General features: G+C 35.5%; 3 protein-coding genes across 14 annotated transcripts in view; 1 reads left to right on the top strand and 2 right to left on the bottom strand.

Annotated features, from left to right (window-relative positions):
- Nucleotides 1-21,455, top strand: part of LOC120633595 (tight junction protein ZO-1-like) — a 151,714-nt gene that overhangs the window by 64,075 nt on the left and 66,184 nt on the right. For 7 of the 11 annotated variants that reach the window (XM_039903813.1, XM_039903809.1, XM_039903810.1 and 4 more), the window contains exon 3: nucleotides 3,826-3,967. In XM_039903813.1, coding sequence (XP_039759747.1) covers nucleotides 3,826-3,967 — 142 coding nt within the window. Of the gene's footprint in view, nucleotides 1-2,075; nucleotides 2,379-3,825; nucleotides 3,968-8,961; nucleotides 9,211-18,315; nucleotides 18,382-21,455 lie in introns of those variants that run through there. The other 4 variants (XM_039903812.1, XM_039903816.1, XM_039903814.1 and 1 more) reach the window with 3 other exon arrangements.
- On the bottom strand, nucleotides 4,100-7,094 carry LOC120633599 (thioredoxin domain-containing protein 12-like). Of its 2 annotated transcripts, none has more exons than XM_039903825.1 (3): nucleotides 6,693-7,094; nucleotides 5,758-5,908; nucleotides 4,100-4,191 (listed from the first exon to the last, which is right to left on the bottom strand). In XM_039903825.1, exons 1-3 carry the CDS (start codon nucleotides 7,022-7,024, stop codon nucleotides 4,186-4,188), a joined length of 489 nt encoding a protein of 162 aa, XP_039759759.1. In that variant the 5' UTR covers nucleotides 7,025-7,094; the 3' UTR covers nucleotides 4,100-4,185. The 2 variants fall into 2 exon arrangements, with proteins under 2 accessions (XP_039759759.1, XP_039759758.1); XM_039903824.1 differs by having other exon boundaries at nucleotides 5,726-5,908.
- LOC120633600 lies at nucleotides 13,209-14,972 on the bottom strand. Its single transcript, XM_039903826.1, has 3 exons — nucleotides 14,852-14,972; nucleotides 13,759-14,030; nucleotides 13,209-13,581 (listed from the first exon to the last, which is right to left on the bottom strand). Exons 2-3 carry the CDS (start codon nucleotides 13,907-13,909, stop codon nucleotides 13,391-13,393), a joined length of 342 nt encoding a protein of 113 aa, XP_039759760.1. The 5' UTR covers nucleotides 13,910-14,030; nucleotides 14,852-14,972; the 3' UTR covers nucleotides 13,209-13,390.

Raw genomic sequence — 21,455 nt, forward strand, 5'->3', positions numbered from 1 at the left:
TCTTCATTATTCTACTAGTCAAGCCCTTTCCTTTGATACCCATATTGAGGTTTTTTTGAAAGGTGAATCGCTTCATCCGTTCAGACAGTACATACACACATACACATACACACACACACACGCACACGCACACGTCATTTTAATATAAAATGATTACCTAGATTATTATTTTTATTTCACTACAAGTTAGCCCTTAACTGCAATCTCACATTGTAAGTGATGATGCAGTTACAGTAAACCTATACTCCTTAACAGATTCCACGCGACATCGTACGGGAACGCTAAATCGCTTAGCGGTCCGTCTTTGTCTACCGAGTTGGTTACTAGCCACTGCCGAAGCCTCCAACAGCCTAGAGAATATTCAGAAAAATTAAACTCCCGCAATGCCCTGGCCGGGGCTATAACCCGGAACCTCGTACTTATAAAACCACAGCTTAACCACTGCACCAGGGAAGTCGTCAAAAGAATGTTTTGTTTGGAAATAAGAGAAATTGTGCGCCGACGAAGTATCGTCTATCGGCTAATCTTTAATTAAATTAAAGATATATTTTTTTGTAAAAGTAGCAGGTTAAAGTAAGTCGCGTATTAAATTACCCTCTCGTAGGTTACTAAAAAACCACATCCCTAATCACGTGACCGGCGTCTTTGTGAGTCACGGGCCCTTCGAGAATGCGCGTGCATTCACGTGCCGGACGCGATGTATTTTGTACCTTTAATACTTTTTATATGTATTGCGTCAAAAGTTCAGTTGCCAATATTGTAACACGTGTTACCATTTTCATTGGATTTAAATTAAGTAGTTGTTTTATAACACAAGCTACGCTCACTTTGGGGCTGGATAGCGATGTGTGTATTGTCGTAGTATATTTATTTTATTTATTACTAGCTGTTGCCTGCGACTTCGTCTGCGTTTGATTTTGTTTTCACGCATTCAATTTAGTCTAGAAAAAATTAAAGTATTCAGTATCGTTAAGCCTTGAATGGGTTTTCTGCAGTCCGCTGAGGAGTTCTGTCCTGTATCTGCAACCACATTCAGATCTACACAAAGTTTGGGCAAAATTAAACTCATATTATAACCTTTATAGTACAAAAATAATTATTTTAATCGATTATAATTTGTCGGAGTTATGGTGTAAAATCGTCAAACACTTCCATCCCCTCTCCCAAAGGAACCGAGCTTAATGTTGGGATAAGAAGTATCCTATATTACTTCTAACACTTGACAAGAATATGAGTACAAAGTTTCATTAGGAACGGTTAAGTAGTTTTTGCGTGAAAGCGTAACAAACAAACTTACATTGACATTTATAATATTAAGTAGGGAAGCGAAGTATGGATATAGATAGTTGGTAGTCGGTGTCAACTAATAAAGGCATATCTTATCAAAGAGGTTGATTTCTAATTGCCGGTACGCACCCGAAATCTGATTCCATATCTTACTTTGTTTACACACTATCAAATTTCAAATAGGTTAATCTTTTCTTTACATACACGCTTCTTTGAATTCGAGTACGTTTTAAACATTCGCACATAAAAATTGCTCATTAAATAACGTACATCGAGTGCAAGTTAAATATGCTATTGTTTAATACAGAAAAGTGTTTTAATATAGGAAGGTTAACACTAATTTAATACAGTCATAAAATAGTACAAATTCATCGTGGTCCATCCAAGAGTGCAGTGATTTCTTCTAATTCGAGTAGAGACTAGAGAAATACAGTATTATGTGTATTTTAAGCAGATGCCTTTGATGTATACAACTAAAAGAGAACACAAAATAGTTTTCCATAAACAAAACAAATCCGTAAGCAAACAAAAAGTGAGTTAAAACCTAGTGAATAAAAACCTCTAAACCGAGAACTCTATAAAAAATTTAATTCGATAGTAAAAGCTATGAAAATATAGAAAGCAGAAGCAGTTCGGCAAAAAATACCGCAATGTTAATTCGTAGAGAGTGCAGCGTTTTTTCTAGCAGAGCAGAACATTTAATGTAGAAAAATGTGTGTGATAAAACATATATGATTTTTATAAAACCTAAAGCAAACGTAGTTCTACATAAAAACAAATATGAAATGCCTAAACAAACAAACAACTATTGAATCTGCAGTAGTGAATAAATACCTAAAAACCGAGAACTCTGCGAAAACTAAAGTTGAGAAAATAAAAGCCGCAAAAATATAATAAAACCGCTTGAGAAGTTTACGGAATAAAATGCCATCGGCTCTAGACCTCGATCCGTTCAGCCAACCGGAATGGAGTGATTCCAGCGACTCCTCAGATCCTGCTCCGTTGCCGCAACTCACGTTGGGATACTTTGTACCAGTCAGGTGTAAATGCGACAGAAACTCACGACACGTGTGTCGGAGAAGTAGAATAAGGTTGGTATTATATAATAACATTTGTTACATTCTTACATGTATCCTTCCAGTAGGAGAAATTGTGGGACCGCAGGCCCTAAATGATTTTTGCTTAATGCTATTTAACCTAATTTATGCTGACACACACCCACCAACAAATTCCACGCCCTTCCTTGATCTTCTTTTCAGCAGTCTTCGAACAGAACTTTAGTGAATTATGCATGTCAGTTGTAAATGAAACAGGTAAATGCAGCAATCGTAGAAGCATTAATCGAAGCTAACATAAAACTTTCTTAATATTTTTTTTCGTTATTAGAATGAAGAGGCTCCAGTTATTTTTGTGATCCTTCTTCACAAATAAACCTTAAAAAACATGTGTGTGTGTACCAAATTTAATTTGTATGTTCTATCTCAGCAAACTGCACCTGGTGTAAATGCAATACGGCACTCATGATACAGGCCCAGTAGGGGTTGCCCAAGCACTCCTGTTGGCTTTTTTTGTTGTTGGTACGGTTTACCATGTAACTTATTTATAAAGAACTTAATGGTTCATCTATGGTCAATAAAGATGTTCTTATTATCTAGGACCTTGCGACACGTGCGTCGCAGAAGGGAAAGGTGGGAAACTGCTTTTATAGAAAGCTGGTCTTTTAAGAACAAACGTTATCTTTTAGGTACTTAGTTAATTATTTTAAGTGCTAGTTCTTAGCAGTAGTCTGTTAATTGTAGGTACGAATATGATAAGTGATAACCTGACTTCACCTAAAAATATTTTGTTTATAAAGATAAGAATTTAGGTGCGTATGCGGTATGATATTTATGATGCCAATATTTGGCATATATTGTGTGCGATTGGGACCCAAGTAGCTCAATTAGAAGAACTAGAGGTTTTTGTGTCAGAGCTCGTCCGGGGAAGCACTAACGCCATGTTTATTTCCGTCGCCAAGCAGGATTCTCAGGAGGAGAATCTCAGGCTTTCGCACCAGCAAATAATGCAGGAGCGCTGGTCATCTGCACTCTCAATTTTGTCAGTTTGACTCCAACCATAAACCAAGTGTGGTGCCGTTTGTTGAAGGCAGATCAGAATACAGTTGTCACCACCCCTCAATTTCGTGCGGTTGTCGTACCAAGCGTCTACAGGAATTTATAGGGCAGCAGCGTCCTCGGCGCTACTATACTACCATCTACCCTGCTTTCTGAGCCCAAGGCCGTGGGTTCAATTCCCGGCCGTCAAAGCCCCAAAGCGGGGCTTGTGTTGTGCACTAAGATAGCTGATGAATATAATAAATAACAATAATAATAAATACTTATTATTTACACCCAGACACTGAAAAACATTAATGTTCATCACACAAGCATTTTCCAGTTGTGGGAATCTGTCAATTGCGCCAGTCGGCCGTCGTTCTTTCGTCAAAAATGCCACGAGTTTAATCAACCAGAATTGAATATGAATGTTTGTTTGCTGCAGAGAATCTCCGCGCTCACGTCGGTCCGTGTCGCAATGCTCCTGCAACAGTATATCCCGTCGGTCGTCGGCAGCCGCGTCTCCAATGCCGCTGCCGCCCCTCAACAACACCATGGAGATGTACGTTGAGCCCGTCGTCGAAAACGTGAGTACTTTCCCTTCTGCTTATAAGAAGTAACCATTCTCTTGTTGAGAAAGCCGAGCTAACTTCGAATCCTATGGGATCCATGAAGTCAACTCCTACCCTCTGCGTTAATATAAGAGTTAAAGACTGGTATAGTGGCATACAGATTTTATTAGTATAGCTTCAAAAAATATCGTCTTTTCGGATGTAAATAGTTCTTCCGAAAGACGCCTGTCGCATTATTTCTGAAATGAAAATAAATATAGATAGGTGTTCTTCGTATATGCATCTGTATTCAAAGACTTAACTTTTAGACAGACTCGAAACAAAAAGCTTCTAAAGTAGGCCTACTTGAAATAAATGAATTTTGTTCTAATTTTTACCTCATGGATAAATCCGTTGGCATAGTTTTGATTCCACGAATGAAATAAATGATAGGTACTATGCAGAAGTGTCTGTTTGTTTGTTGTACATTTTATGTTCGGAAGATAAAGGTTTCCGGCGGGTATTTTAAAAACCCAAATAAAACGCGGACGAATATGCGGCCTACTATTATACTATACTATATTTCTGAGGGTCTTACTGCTATCGCTTAAAGCAGTTATAATTTTATATAAATCACCTACCCAAAAGTAAGCTTAGGATTCTGAAACTAGAGCGAAGTTGTAAAAACGCTCACCATGCGTCGTCATTCATTTCTTCTACAATTTGGGCAGAATTCTTAATCTTTAGCTTTGACATATTAAAAAGGTACATAAAAAAGTGGAAATTTCTCTCAGGCTCTGACGCCGTACTCCAGGGGTTCCCAACATTATTAAGCCAGCGGCGGCGCTGAAATTTTTCACGCCGCCCGCGCCCTGCCCTAGCTGGTAAAAATAGATACTTACTTGTTAGTTACGTAGATACAAAAAAATCAAACATTTTCGTTAAGAAACGAATAAAAACGTTATAAATAATTGTTAGCGTTACTTGCCGTGTTAAGATAATATTAAGGCTTTTCTTTGTTTGTTTGAACCGCCGAGCTGTTAGCTTTATTTAACATGTTAAGATTATTTACGTTTAGGATATGATTTAAATATAAATATTATAATATTAAAGAAGATTTAAATAAATACAACAATAATTAAATAATCTATATTAAATAGTTATTGTCTAAATTAAAATTGTAAATCTTATTTAAATAAGTTTTCTTACAATTATGTACATTTAAATTAACATCCGTATATATAACAAATCAAACGGAATCCTTCACATAATGCTCTTAATTAATATTATTTGATATATTTAAATAATATCATAAACATAAATAATCCTAACATGTTAAATAAAGCTAATTTTGAACAAAGAATTAAGAAAAACTTAAACTACACACTCAACTACAGGGAGAGGCTGAGCTTGGTGATCTCCACACAATTTTATAAGTGTGGGGACAAGCCTAGACAGCGCTGCACAGACTATCTAAAAAAAAATATTCTTTATATTTTTAAAATAAAAAACAAATACTAAACGTCTGAAGAGATGGCATATACTAGACTTGGACGAAAGATAAAGCTTTACTTAAGGGACCATAATTAACACTATAGGGGAGGATATTCACTGGAATACCCCTCAAAATCAAACAGCATGCAAACATACGATCGGACTATGGCTGGAAAAGCCGATGGCAGATAGATATAGAGTAAAAAAAAAAAAATTAAAATAGAGGAGCAGCGCCTTGCGGCTCAGCGGCACCCAGGTTGGGAAGCCCAGCCATACTCAAGCAATTTTATCAAGACTTACAAAATTTCGCGTGGTCATAAACATCGTCATACATCGAATTGCTCGTTCTTGTATTTGTCGATCACCTTCCTCATCGCTTTCGCAATTTGTTCCGGCCTACTGTAGAAGTATTTGTGCTGGCTGCTCCCCTCCTCATTGTAAATGTCATGGTCGATGGCACCCTTCGGCGATATGAAGAGTATTCTGAAATATTAATAAACACACAATTTCTACCTGTAATTTTTTACATCCAAGACGGGTAGTATGGGCAGGAGGCAATTATCTCACCGGGGTAAGGATAAAAATCTCCCACAACTTTATCAACTCTCAGAGCACTGGCGCACAAGTGGAAATACTATCCAAATAATATTTGTGTAATAATAAACGGGGGTAAACTTCTCCTATTCCATGTTCCCGTGCTTTAGCAGGTGCACACGATAATTATTTCCCTTGTCAGCGAATATAATTTTTGTCTCCTGTCCGTGCAATTTCCAATTAATATAATTGTTATAATAAACGGTTGTAAACTTCTCCGATTCCATATTTCCGTGCCTTAGAAGGTGGGCACGTTAATTATATTCCTTCCCTTCCCCACGTTAATTATTTCTTCAAAATCTATGTAGTTATTCTAGCATTCGATTTCGTATTGACAGAATCGTGCTTTACATTCGTGCGCCTTTCGGTCTGAAAGGCGTCGTAATTACAAGCACCAGGGAATTGAACCCAGGATCTCGTACGTAGTCGAATACGCTTACCACTCAACGAATAAGGTAAATAGACCAACAAGAATTATTGTCATAGGAACCTTGAACTATTCCGAGATAACACAGCATATGTCACTCTTTTGATACATAAACGGTTCCTAAACACTTACGTGTTCGTAAAAAATTACGTTAATACATTGCTCTCTTGCTGCGTAAAACAATGTCATAGGTTCGATTACCAGGTAAAAGCAACAACATATAAATAAAACATATTCAAAGTTTACCTCGGAATATAAGTTCCATCAGGGGCGAATTTATTGTTCTTTGGTTCTTCTTCATCGAGCAGATTCACCATCACGAAATGTTGACTCAGCGACTGAATCTCGCTCGAATTAGCGAACTTTGGCTTGAGATTCTTGCATGCGGAACACCAAGATTTATGAATTATGACCATTACAGGCTTTTTATGGTTGACTGCGATTTGCATTCCCGATTCCAGTGATCCAGCCCATACATAGTTGTTCCCAAACCCATTATCCCTACCTCCGTTTGAAGAACAGTGAACTTTATTGAAAATTAAAGCAATACAAGCTTTGGTTAAATTCCTAGCAGCCATATTGTTAAGCGGTGTGAAATTTTGTGATTAGTATGGGGGCACGACTGTTGCTTGGTCGCGCTTTGAACATTTTATCGGGTAATGTTATCCTCTCCAATGGTCAGCCATTTTGACAAAACTTTACGCATAGAGAATACTTGATGTATAGTAACATCAATGATTGTTGTCAAGCATCAACATTTTTTGAATTTCTAAATGACAGCTACCTAAAACGGTTTTTGTTATACAGTAAAGTGGCGCACAACGCCATCTATATTAACGAAATAGAGTTATAGCGAGGAACTTTGTTGTATGTACAAAGAATTGTAACCAACACCCGCCTAGCAACAAATAGCTAGTAGTTTATTGATGTAGCAACAGATGGCGCTGTAGTGAAATAATACTAAAAAGTTCTTTTGTTTTAATGCGATGGTAGAGCTCCGTTTTTAAGTTTATTATTATAGAAAATGCTTCAAATTAAACCTTACTTAATTTCAAGTGACCTTTATCGGTGTTAGGGAAAATGGAAGCTGGAATCTGGAGAGGGATTCAAATTGCCTATTATTTAAACCGGAAAGACCCATTTTAAAATTCGGTGACATAAAATAACGTTTAAAACTGTAAATAGTTTTTGTTATTTATTAAAAAATAAATCTTTATTTCGCATTCTATAAACTCATGTTTCTTTAAACTTAGTTTAGAGCATATGGAGTCATCTCTGTTGGCAATTGAGGTATACCTAATGTTGATTCAAAATAATTTGTCAACTTGTAATGGAAAATTATTATTGGTACTGACTTAAAAGGCCTAACTGACTGATTTAAAAATTGTTCGAGTAATTACCTATCTATGGTAGAGTTATCATCATCATCATCATATCTACCCATTACCGGCCTACTACTGGGCACGGGTCTCGTCCCACAATGAGAAGTGATTAACATGATGGTAGTCACGGTAAGAAGAAAGAAAGAATGTTAAAACACGTCTTAAAAGTAGTAGTAATAAGTTCTTGAAATTAAAAAAAACTCTTAAAAAGTTTATTTGTAAGCAAATATGTAAATATGGCGGTAGTAAAGCTAAGTTAACAAAGAGCCTTAACCTGTTTTTTAATAAGCTCATAATTTGTCACGATAGATTCGAAAAATAGTCTTAATATACTGATAAGGAGAACGATAGGAACATCTATGAGATGAAATCAGCAATGATTATTTTCGTGTAAGAGACGATTCAGCGTAACGTTTTCAAAGCAGCAGTCAGATGAAGAAGTTCTCTGAGCTGAGCATCTGATGGAGATTCTAAGATAATTTCGTTATCTATGGATGGCTGCGATCAGTTATATTAGGTTAGGTTAGTTAACTTCAGTTACAGCATACCAACTTGCAGCTGTGACCAACCATGCTAGTTAGTTTATCATTTGACCGACTTCTTAATTTAGTGCGTTCTAAACGTGACACAATAATTCTATTCAATCCGTTACTACCATCGGGTAATACGCCCAGTATTCTGTATCCCACAAAATGATTCTGTTTGCAATGACGACAAACTTTTCAAACTCATTCATGTGAATCGGATCGTGCCAATGCGTGTACATGTTTTTCTCCTATTTCAGATACGTCGCGCTTGACGTACCCTATTGGAAAAAGCAGATAAAGTATGATAATTACATGTAATGTGTACAATAATCTGCATCCCGCTAACGCATTTCAAATTGAGAACACTATATGCTCGCACGCATTTTTTAATTCAAAATTGGCATTAACGTGGTTCTAGAGATCGAAATATTGCCGGAAAATATTTATCGTTTAGAAACCTCGTTTATCTTAATTAGAAAAAAAACTCAAACGCATTTATCTCGGTAGCTTATTTTTTATTGTGAAAATAAGTTTTACTTACAAATTACCGCGTCGTACGCGTGTGAACATTTTTTGTTATTTAATATATAATCTGTGTAAATAAAATAAGCGGGCATTTCAAGTGACGTTTTTTTTAATTGTTTTGTGAGTTGGACTCGCGGTGGAATGATAAACATGTACGGAAGCATACGACATAACAGAAATTTGTATGGTACTGTTAGATCCATGGTTCCGAGGACTACGCCCATAGCGAAGGGCGTTGAAGACTTTATTTTTACTCCACCATACTTTTACCATGTACCGCCCCCGCCTCAGTCATTAAACACTTTTCCTGGAAGAAAGAGACGTAAAAGGGTGAGTTTATTTTTGTTACTTTAGAGGTACTTTGTTGTACGCATTGAAACTTCATCTTCAACAAAGTTTTTTTAATAGCTACTACTGATCGCTTTTACGGTAAAAGATTTGTTTTTATTTTAGGTAAAACTTGTGGTATTTTTCATCTGTTTGTAAAAAAATATTTTCTAAATACAATTCTTGTCTAAAATCAACGGTACATTTTATATGTATTCAAATCATTGTAGTTTATTAGTCTTAAAAAATGTGATAAAATATATATAATATTTTATAAGATAAAAAATAATAAATAGGCTTCGTCTTTCTGGCTCGTTTAGTTCGGAAGGAACTGAAAGTTCTTTCTCTAGAGCCATTAAAAAGTAACTCACTGAATATTCAGCAGTTTATTTCCCGCTGTCGATGCGTTTCACTCGATATCTCTCAATAAATAACGACATGAGTGTGTAAGAGATGTAGCACGATGTGGAAAATACCACGGCATCGACGATCATTTTTTTAAATATTTTCATGACTGCCTAAGAAAATGTCGATGCGCGTGGGATTTCGTTATTGCACTTAATTATTTCTCATTTATATAGTTGTTTTACTCGTTTGGTATGATTTTGCTGAATCTAGGTTTATAGGATTTTATACTGAAGTTTTCTACCAATTGTTTTCTTACATCTCACATCAACTTCATCGACAAGTCACAGAGTAAAGTTATAAAAAAAGTTTAAGCTGAAAGCTTTGTGGTGTGTATTTTTTTTCTTTATTTAGTATTATTGTTTTTTTTTTTTTTCTAATTCTCAGATGTAACCATGCGAGTAGCTTTTCAGTTCAGCCGACAGCCACGCTTTGCTGTTGCCTATAGACTATTAAATTACTGTTACCATAATAACTTGGAGAACATGTCAGATAGTTTAAATTGTAAAATAAAGCCTTAAAATGGCACAGATATATCTCAATTTGTATCTACATATTAGAAGAGTACGTACAGTAAGTACCTAAGCAAATTGTAGTTTGTATTGTAGGTTTTGTTGCTAAATCATTTGTTAAGATTTCACGTATTCAACGAAGATTTAATAGAAATTTTAAACTCTATATATTATGATAGAGATTCAAGAAAATAAAAAAGTGCATTGTTTAATTGTTCTGTTTAATTCTGTTGTAGGAATACACTACCAGCTGTTCAATTGAACGAATGCTATTTCTAAATACGCCCCCTAAAGTGAGCAGATGACGATAGATAATATGAATGACATAATAAACTAGCGTGCATAAAAATTAGGCCACCCTTAAAATTGGATCCTATGGAATGCATATTTAATTTTTATCATTTCTAGCAACAACAAAGTCAAAATCACAGCATTGCAATCTCTTTCTAAGGTAGAAGGTAAGAAAAAAATATTGTTTTTTTTTTATTCGTTTATTACGATATTTTCAAGAACCGTAATCATCAAACCTATCAAGTTAAAATTAGCGCAGTGTATTAGCACTCGACAACTTTTTTGTTTTTTTAACTAAGTAAATAATTATAAAAAAATTACCTTAAGTTGAACTTTATTCATCAAAAAAATTAGGGCATTTTATTATGTGGCCTAATTTTTATGCACGCCAGTTTATTTCAGTTTTACATTATTAAGTGGCGGCTGGATAGCCTTCCTATACTCTATTTTTATTTAAATTGTCTTTTACTTGTCTAAAATAGTTTTTTAATCACAAACTGATCTGTAATAATAAAATAACCTGCGTCCTACGAATTTTTTTTTTCCGAGCACGTGAGTGACATAAATATTTGATTTTCTTGAAATGGAGATTGCTTTATATAAAAGTACTTAGCTTTTAGACAAGTTAAAGAAGGCTATGTAATATCCTTGCTTTCAACTAACTAACTCTATACCCAATAAAGTTGATTGGTTGTTTAGATAGCGCGTGAAGGTAGGAGAAATAAACAAATAAAAATGCTTTTGCATATCTAATATTATACTGAAGATATAACAAGTGCAAGAAACTAACTGTTGCACTTGTCAAGTTTTAACTGTGCAGCCCACTGGACCACAAAGCGAAACATATAACTTGCTAACTAAAGTCATAAAATACTATTTATTGAAAATAAGTTTTATTTCAATGAAAGTTAATATAACAGAACTAACGACGTTTCACACTACAGTGATCAGGATTCCTGGCTAAAAAGTTCAAAAACTTGGACAGAATTAAGTCCCGGCTTATTTAGTCTTAGCGAGCCTCCCGGTTGTCCCGAATATTTTACTTCTGAGCTAAGTCCCACCGTTATTGGTCCCGGGGTGAGTTCCGCCACTTCTGTTTCTGAGTTAAGTCCATTAGTATTTATATCCTCTTTGGCAAGTCCCACCGTTTCTGATTCCGCCGTTCCTCCATTATATTTTGTGTTATGCGGTTGTTTATATACAGGCTTTGCCTTTTTCTCTCTTTTTAAACTCCAGCTTGGCAATGTAAACATACCGAAAGAATATTCTACTAGCGTAGCCATAGATAGAACCATACAAAAAAACTTAAGCTGCTCCTTTCTATCCATTTCATTTGCTTATTAAACACGTATCACTTTAATTCCATACCAATTTAATTTTTTCAAACATAAATCGCTAGACTTTTTAATTTTCTGAAATGACAACTGATGACAAATTTTTATTTTGTGATTTCTCTTGCTGTTTTATCCATTTCTCGAAGATTTCTCGGGTTATTTGGCCAAAGAGGATTCAAACACTTATTCAGATCAAAGTGTTTACATTCTCTACTGACATAGTGCTTATATACACATTGTTGTTTAAATTTTCTACATATTTTCTTCATAAAAGTATTTACTTACTAAACTTATATACAAAAATATAAGAGAACGTATAGTTAGAATGAAAGCGTGATAAGAAATCCTCCTCTATTATTATATTGAATGCAAATCAAGAAATCGGGAATTTTATCAGAAATGTTGTTATACAATGGTTCGCAGCAAAAATGGTTACGGTTATGACTAAAGATTTTATAATTAATTCCATTTCATAATGAAATGGTTGCAGTTAGGTTTTCGTAGTAAAAATTAAAAAAGAAAATCTGGTTTTACAAACGTTCAAATAACGTAGACGAATTTCGAAGTAGGTAATTCAGGAGTAGGTATTTGGTAAACGTCCATTTTCAATATTCAAGCCATCTGTAATCTATATATTTACTAGCTGTTGCCCGCGACTTCGTCTGCGTTTGATTTTGTTTTCAAAGCATTCAGTATCGCTAAGCCTTAAATTAGTATAGTAGTATTATATATATATAACATGTGACTGTCAATTAATTATAGAAAAATAATTTGCAATAAAATAAAATTGCGACTATAATTAAAAATCTAAACTATCCTATCTCTTAAGTTGGAACAGACTGCTCACGGTGTGCCAATATAATTTAAAATCGGTTAAGTAGTTTAGGAGTCCATCGCGGACAAACATCGTGACAAGAGATTTATATATATTAAGATTACTTAGCAACGTTCTTCATTTTTTTATTTTTCGGGTGGACACTTGTCTGAGTGGTTGCTACAACGACACCGGAGGAGTGGGGCAAGCGCGAGAGCTCGCCATGAGAAGAGCCCTGGGCCTCGACAACCTCTTGTCAGAAAATATTTTTCAAATTTTTAACAATTAACAACTTTACGAATTTAGTAAATGATGACAGTCTTAAGTGATAAATGACCTTACCTTAGAGGGTTATTTACCCCTAATCGATTTCTAAGCAGTATAGTACCGAGACGCTAAGCTGCAGCCCTAGCTCGAAGCTCGCTCGCTGTCGAAGACTAAACCACGGTTTAGTCTTCGACAGAGAATTGCCCCTGCTGGAGATCGAACTGACGGGTGGGTGATTACGTATCTCACTTACCCAATGTCACTTTTGCAAAGTGACGTTTGACAGCAATGATTGCCAGAAAAGAGAAAGAGAAGTAGATCAGTCACAACTAAGTTTATCAAAACACTCTCTTTTTATGATGTTTATTATTAAATTGGTTTATCGTTTCATTAATTATCAAACTATATTACAATTTTCAACTATATACTGGACATTTAGAAAAGTGAATAAAATAAGACAAACTTTATCAAAAAAGCATGAGCCGGCAAAAACATTGTTTGCGTTAAAATAAAGAATTTAGATTATTAGTCTTTTGTAGTAGAGTTTAGAAATATTAAAATCAGCAAGGTTTTTTCTTGGCGGAAGGGGGGCACGCAGGTGTTTTGACTTTCTTTTCTTCCTTAGTGCAAACGTCCATATCCTGTGGAAGCGATGGTTTACATTCGTAAGGTAATAAATCTTTTAAAGTTTCTTCAGGAGTGATCGCTCCCAGGGAGTAGAAGATTGCCAGCATCGATGTCCAGACAAATCCTGTGGAGAGATACCATTCTTACATAAAAAATAATAACACCTTCAGAATATTTGCCTTTTGAAACTGATTATATAAACAAATCAATAGATTGCCTTATTTTCGAATTTTGCGAACAGTTACATAGGAAAGCTGACATTTTCTAGCTATCTCTGCTACTTTACTTGGCTATTTCATACCTGCAAATGCTAGAGTTTGCTTAGGCTTGTTAAACAATTCATCCAGATTCTTGACGGCATCGTAGCGGTCCTTGATGGCAGCTCTAAAGGCTTTTAAACTAGTATGATGCCATAGGTGGGTTGGTTTGATACCCCTGAATTTGTCAAGCATTTTTTCGGATTTTCCATATATTTTGGTTCAGCAAAACTAAAACTGTTAGCCTGTACTTATTGATGGCTCATTGTTTGATGATTTCGAGTTAGTTTTGGTGTAAATTTAATCGTTGTGGAGCCTGAAAATAATAAATTACCTAATTTAATTATAATTAAAGTAAGTATAACAAGTTCTAAGAGTAGGTACTTAGTAATAAAAGCTTCATTAGTCGTGCAAAGTGTTGATTCAAACACCACACCGATCAAAACTGGCCGTTTCTGCACCTGACAATCTGGAAACCGCAATGTAAAGTCGAATATGCTACCTGGTCTATTAGTTATCATATTAGACTACAGATCATGAAGTCCCAGTCCCAATTTCCAGATCGGGCCAATCAATGTTAGTAGCCAATTGGGTTCTACAGTTAGAAATTTCTCAGTAACAGTCTGGAGTTAGAAAATTAGTTTTGTCCACTCCCTAGGTAGGTTAACCCATCAAGCTTGTTATTATGACTATCATACAATTGGATATCTGCCTTCCGAACCGTTCTAGGGACTCTAGTTCCTACAAGCAGACAGACTTGTCGTTTCAAAAGCGCCTATAAAGTAGGCCTATTTGATATGAATCTTTATTATCGTAGGCCGTAGTTCACCACCATTGGGACCATTATGGGGTATTCTCCGGCATGCAGGTTTCCTCACGATGTAGATCCTTCACCATTAAAACAAGTTTTATTTAATAGCCTAAATTAAAAACGTACATACACCCGAAAACTTAGTCCTTTAAGGGTTTCGAACTCGATCTTTCCGAAAGGAAGGGCAGTGTAAAATAAATCTATGTTAAATTCTAACTTTTTGATTTTGTCAACAATCGTGGAAGCTAACCCGCATTGAAATAGCGAGGAAGTTCTACGCACAATTCTCTCCTAAGAGAGAAAAGCAAAAAAAGGAATTACGTAACCATTATGACCACCGTTGACCGTCGCTTCTGCTGATTCTTTCTATAACTGTTTCAATGCATTAATGCCGATTCTGTAATTATGATGACCAGCTCTTGCCGGCTCATGACAAAGTATCTGTTATTGTTTTTTTTATGACATTTCATTATTGACATTCATTTGACGAAAAACATTATTTCACGATAAAATAATAATCGGAACTCATTTTAATAACGCCTCATTGCATTTGATTTGAACCAATGAGATGTTATGGAGTGTAGAGTCCGGTTTGTATCGTGAGAGTGACGTCCATGGACATGTCGACCGACGCCTTACTGTTCTCCTTTAGGGTGGATATCGCCAAATCGATACTAGGAAACCGTACTTCCACTAGATGGCGCTCTTTCGGTACCATATAATTCAACTTTAACGCGATCGAATAAGTAACCTCAGTTAGAAAATCTCAAACTTGGCACTCTGTAGTCGAACATGTTAACCTCTAGAGTCTAGACTAACGAGGCAGTTAAAATTTATTAATCATTATATATAGTGTAAGTAGATAGCGTAACAGACTGGATTTCCTACTTTTCCTACAAGTTGTCTACGGTGGATTTAAAAAAAAACCCATAGTTTGACAGCGACAGTTGCACAATCTAAAGCTTGACGCCAGTTTGCAACTGTCAGAAAAGTTACTAAATTAGGGGGGCTGGATGGTCGTGAAACATTATCACATCTCGGACTTATCACCGTGAGCATAAGAGGCGAGATTGCGCAACCACTTTCACTTGCATTTCCGACATTCTGGTTTGTAGACTGCATACGCTTAAACTGTGCGACTGTAATTATACTTTTAGAAAATAATAATTTAATCAACATAACAGCCCGTCTATTATGTAACACTATAAATAATAACTATTTAAAATGTTATGTAGTTTTCTAGGTACAAGAGATAACATTAGAAAACAAGAAATTAAAGTGGCTAGTTTAGCTAAAAGATCCATACAGTGACCAGAGTCCAGAAAAAAATACTTCCTTAAGATTTAATCATCATCATCATCATTTAAGCTGATGAACACCTCATACTGGTAACAGGTCTAATTAATTAGTTGGGGGTTCAAATTACAATTTCCTTATTCCTTAAACGCAGAATTTCCAATAAATGTTCTCGTATCATTTTTTTTGTTTGGTTTTGACATCATTTTTGGGACATGTATGTATGTATTGTGTTTGAAGAATAAATATAATATTACTAGATGTGCCCTGCGCCTTCGCCCGCGTAATTTTGGGAGGCAGCGTACTGCTAGATAGTCTACACTTATAATACATGAGATTTTTAGTTTTTTTCACAAACATTTTTTTATCTGACGTAAGTTTTTTTTCAATTAAAAGTATACTATATTATTTCTAATACCTCCAAAAATATGTATAAAAAGTTTCATGAAGATCGGTCCAGTAGTTTTGGCGTGAAAGCGTAACAAACAATCTTACATTCACATTTATAATATTAGTAGGGATAAGTATTTATTTGTATTATATTCAAGAAAAATATTCATTAGCTATCTTAGTACCCATAACACAAGCTACGCGTACTTTGGGGCTAGATGGCTATGTGTGTATTGTCGTAGTATACTTATTCATTTATTTATCATGTGATAGACTTCGGAAAAGTACCGCCTTATATCCATTATTTAAAATAATCTAGTATATGATTAATTTTAGCGTGATCCTTAACTCGGACATCTCTTCATCATATCAACCCATTACAGGGCACGGGTTACTTCCCACGATGAGAACGGTTTCAAGCCGTAGTCCACCACGCTGTCCTAGTGTTTATTGACGGACTTCACACACTTTTGAGAATATTATGGAGAACTATCAAGCATCGGACATTATATCATTCCAAATCGTAAAGCAATCTATAAACTCCAAACTCAATTGGAATATGCTGTTTGACAAACAAACGTATGTTTTAAGATGAAATCTAATTTCTTGCATATCCCAACTATGATGAACATAACGTGGAATATATTTCCACAAAAACCTGAAGAAACTGGCTAAGTTTTTAGACCTACCCAAAAGATGGAACTAATAATACCAAAAGTTAAGTAATCTGGTACATATAGGTGGAAAGGTACATTGCTCCCTAGATACTGCACTCGGAAAAAAGTGCAAAAAAAAAACTGGCGGAGGAAGGTAAGGATCTTAGTGGTTCTTATTTGAAGGTCAATAGTAGATGGCACTATGAGTCTATGAAACATTTGGAAATTTTACAAGCTATTTGGCTATTACGGCTGAAAAATTGTAAAACCCATCAGAATGATGATGGTAAATATTGAATCACATATTTGTATAGCCAAAGGTTCAAATTCGATAACCAAACATGACGATGCGCAGGGTGAAATCGCGTGCATCTGCTAGTAAAAAATAAATTACGTAGAGGCAGGGTCCAGGTAAAAATCCCTAGAATACTTAGTTGTTTTTGTTTGTGTGCGTTTTACTAGTAGAACAGCTTTTAAAATTGGACAAGGTTTGTCCCGTGAAATACCCTCGTTCTGGTAACTTACGACTCTATTCCAACGATTTAAAGATGATATTAAAATGTGTTTAATTTTCGATGGGACATTAGTCTCCGTAAAGGATCATTCCGTTGCGGCCTTCACCAGAGATGCATTGGACCGGTTCGATTGATGGATCGGGTCAATCATTTCTATTTGACCGAATGTGTTCATAAACGACCATCTCTAATTCAGCTATAAAATAATAAAATGAACGAATAAGTTTTGGGATTCTGAATCCATAAATAATGTCCAATAACTGATATCTATATATAAGAGGATGTTAGAAACGGATGTGATGAGAAAAGCGTGGTGGTTTTAAAATAGGCTCGGTTGTAAAAACTGGCTTGTCTAGTGACGGCTGCGTCGAGCTATATGTTTTTCAACTACAACTTAACTTTCAAGCTCCGAGCCTCTCAGAGTCCGTGCCTTGTAGTGGGAGCAAAACCTGTAGATACTGTTCGCCTACTTCGGGGCGGAGTACCTGCTTTTATGTTGTCCCTTTCACTCTCGTCGCGGCCACGAGACCCTTGATGATCTCCGTTTCACCGCACGACTCTGGTATGCAAAGATTGATAGCGTATATGACCATTCGGTTTTGAAAGTCCCGAGAAATCACGCACGGTTAACTTTTCGCCGCCTGGCGTCCTTAGTTAGGATCGGACGGACGTGCCATAGAACGCAGCCTTTAAAACTTTTAAACTCCTCATTATTACAATAATATAAGTTACGTTTCGGTGTATACGTGTTGTGTAAAGTTTGTTGTTAAGTTTACTTTTTTAATTTATCTTAGTTTACGTTTGGCTGTGCTTTGTGAGATAAATTTGTGTTTAGTTTCTGTTATACGTAACATTCCTGAAGGAAATTCCTGAGTTTTCAAACTGAAATGTGCAGTGATAGATATCGGTCAGTGATTGGATAATGATTTTACAATGGATCCGATGGGTGAAAACGGCTTAGTTGTGAACAATTTGAACCATGTCCGGAGTGACTCTCAGGTAAGTCGTAGGTATCGATGAGGCAAAACACGTTTGCTGTTGCATACCTGCCTATGAATAAGTGCAATGACTCCCCAATTATTCCTGTTTTTATGGTTGATTTGTCATGCTATTTTAACTTTGTTGTTTGATTTAAGTTTTTCTGATGCTATCATTTAACCTTTACCCACATTACCGAATTTTTGCAGTTCTTTGTTTTCTTAGATACCTATTTTCTTTTTTATAACCTCTTTAATGATATCAGATTAATGTCTGAACTTAAAATACTAAAAAATATGATTCACCAAGTATTCAAAATACGTTTAGATAAAGAAGAAAAATGTTGTGTAATAGGCTGAACTGTGAGAACTATTTTTAGCAACCCTTAAAAGAGTTAATTGTTGTACGTGGTTATGATTTTATAAACCGGAAAAGATAAGTTGTAAATTACTTTTTAACTCTGTGTTAGATACCTAGTTAAATCTAAACGCCTGATTACTTAATCGGTTATATATTAGCTTTTATCAGCAATCTTTTTAAAAGCTATTACGCCATATTGTAGAGCATTTCAAAGAATGTGATTGAATCAAAAGTTAGAAGTAACAGTTTATTCTCGGATATTTATAGGACTTTTGGTTTTTTTGTCGTTAATGGAGTCGCAAGCTTTTATGGACATGATATATAGCAACTCTTAGAAAGTTAGTACTGAATAGGAGGGGGCTGGTCTCAACCGATCGACGTTCGCTGTTAGACACTTTTTAGGGACTTCCCCACTGACCTTGTCTTTAAGTCATAATGAGATCAACAAAAGAACATTTTGTTATGTGATTCATTAAGAACTAGGTAGATGTGATTCGGTCCAAATTCAAATTCCAAAATTCTTTTTTCTTGTATGCCTTTCTGAGGCACTTCATGCGTTCATACGTACCTACATATGTTTACATAATTGTAAAAGGATGGTGATAACTTCGTTCGCCAACTTAAACCTAAAGCTACGAGGGTTCCAAACACGCCCTGGTCTAAGAAAAGCCCACAACAAACTTAGCCGGGTAATTTTTGTTATTATCACCATCTCACAGTAAATTAATATTAAGCTATAAGGTTAGAGCAATTCACACACAATCTTTTTTATCCTCTAAGTAATCCTTAACATTATAATAGGATGTTTCTGTAAGCTTACTTTTACAAACTTTGAACTTATTGACTTACTTATTTTTTATTATTTGTTATTAGGGATCTCTCGCTAAGAGTACTGGGTAAAACCGGTGTAATTTTTTTTAATTACAAGAACTATATTTATTACTGGTGTCATGTAGTTTATTTATACCATCTACGAGTACCTACTGGTAGATGGTATAAATACCTACTACCTACCTACCTTTATATTTTCTAGTTTACGACGAAACCCACTCGCATTATTGCTATTTGTCTCTTGATCTTGAAAATGAATAAAGTTTTCCTCTTCAAGTTCGATTTTCTACATAGATGTTTATCTGTGCTATTGTACTGTTCATATTTTTTGAGTGAGATGTAATGATTTAAAACAGTTCCCACATATAACAAAACCATCTACGATTACAATGCGCTACGTGTTTGTATTTTCATTGCACTGTAATTAAACACTTACTGATAAGACAAGATCTACGTTTCAACTTTCAAGCCCGTGGTGGACCTATTCCTATTCACTAGATTCCCACCGCTGGGCCTCATCTTTGAACCGTAATGGCGGGCTTTAACGATTATTTTCACTTATTACTTGTCTAAAAATTATGGTGCCTACTTCGCTCGCACCCAGGAATATCATTACTCCTTTCAGCCGGTATCACTATGCCTGCTGTGTCTACAGCAGGATCATTGGGTTGCTGAAGCGGCTGAAGAATGAGTTATTCTGCTCTTTTATGACTTTGATCAAAGGCTTAACGTGCACCCAAAGGCACGGAGTTAGACTGATTCCACGAACTCCGGGCTGATACTAAGAATTTATCCACAGATAAATCGAATACCAAAAACGAACCTACGTTCTGGATACCAACAGGGCAGTTTGTAGTTTAATAAAATCTAATACCTAAATTAATTATTATTGTTTAATTAACAAAAATTTGAATGATTACATAGGTATTAAAATCACATGTATCGCTGATTGAGAATGATGGAATAGTATAGAAAAACTTTATTGCAACACAACACAATAGGAAAAACACATAGAAAACAGTAATATTACTTAGTGCTAGGGTGCAAAGGCGGCCTTATCACTAAAAGTGATCTTTTAAAGGCAACCTGAGCGAGCGAAGCCGATAAAAAGATGAAAAGTGGATGGTGCATTAAGTACGTTCCTTATGTGCACACGTTAATTTTATCCCCTAGCATGGAATAAAATTAACGAGTGCTCCTGTCAAAGTAAGGCTACGGGTAATAGGAGAAGATTTCCCCGTTTATAATATGTTTGTTATTTGCCTATTATTTACAATCTTGCGCCAATGCTCTAACAGTTGATAACGCTGTTCCTACAAAGATGACCAGCTTGGTTAATCTGTAATGTTTTGACATTTGGCAAATATCAGTTGCGACTCGCGACAGAGTCATCATAACTGGTGAGTTGACAGGCAAAAGAAGCTGCTCTCAGGCAATCTTTAAATTTGTAGGTTGTAGACTGCATTTCCTGACGATACTCAGGTATATGAGTGACATATGCTACGAGATATTTTTTTAGGAAAATAATTAAAAAAAAAAAAATATAGTTGTTTTATTGCGCACATTACATAACATAGGTTATAGAAAATAAAGTATTCAATATTATGATTCAATATCTGATTTCGATAGTTGCTAATAGGTTGATTTTACATCATTGAGGGTTATTGTCATAATGTCATCATTCATCTCATAGAAACTGTCATGTTGACATATTTTGACAGCGGCGATGGTTAGGTGATTGCTACATGGTCTAAAAGTTCACACATGTAACTATCACACTGGATTATAACAATTTGCACAATGCATAATCGATGCAAACTAAATATAAAAACTTTTCATAGCTCACATTCTGACTTTTGTGGAATGCGCTTAGTTAAATGCCGGGAGCACTTGGAATGACCTTG

The sequence above is a fragment of the Pararge aegeria genome, chromosome 22, assembly GCF_905163445.1.
Source record: "Pararge aegeria chromosome 22, ilParAegt1.1, whole genome shotgun sequence".
Taxonomy (NCBI): Eukaryota; Metazoa; Arthropoda; class Insecta; order Lepidoptera; family Nymphalidae; genus Pararge; species Pararge aegeria.

What these genes read in the sequence shown, in the direction of transcription:
- LOC120633599 (XM_039903825.1), bottom strand. Translation starts at nt 7,024, where the DNA reads ATGGCTGCTAGGAATTTAACCAAAGCTTGTATTGCTTTAATTTTCAAT. An exon ending in GATGGAACTTATATTCCGAG is followed by an intron (nt 5,909 to 6,692) that starts GTAAACTTTGAA and finishes TTAATATTTCAG; the next exon opens with AATACTCTTCATATCGCCGA.
- LOC120633600 (XM_039903826.1), bottom strand. Translation starts at nt 13,909, where the DNA reads ATGCTTGACAAATTCAGGGGTATCAAACCAACCCACCTATGGCATCAT. An exon ending in GCAAACTCTAGCATTTGCAG is followed by an intron (nt 13,582 to 13,758) that starts GTATGAAATAGC and finishes ATCTCTCCACAG; the next exon opens with GATTTGTCTGGACATCGATG.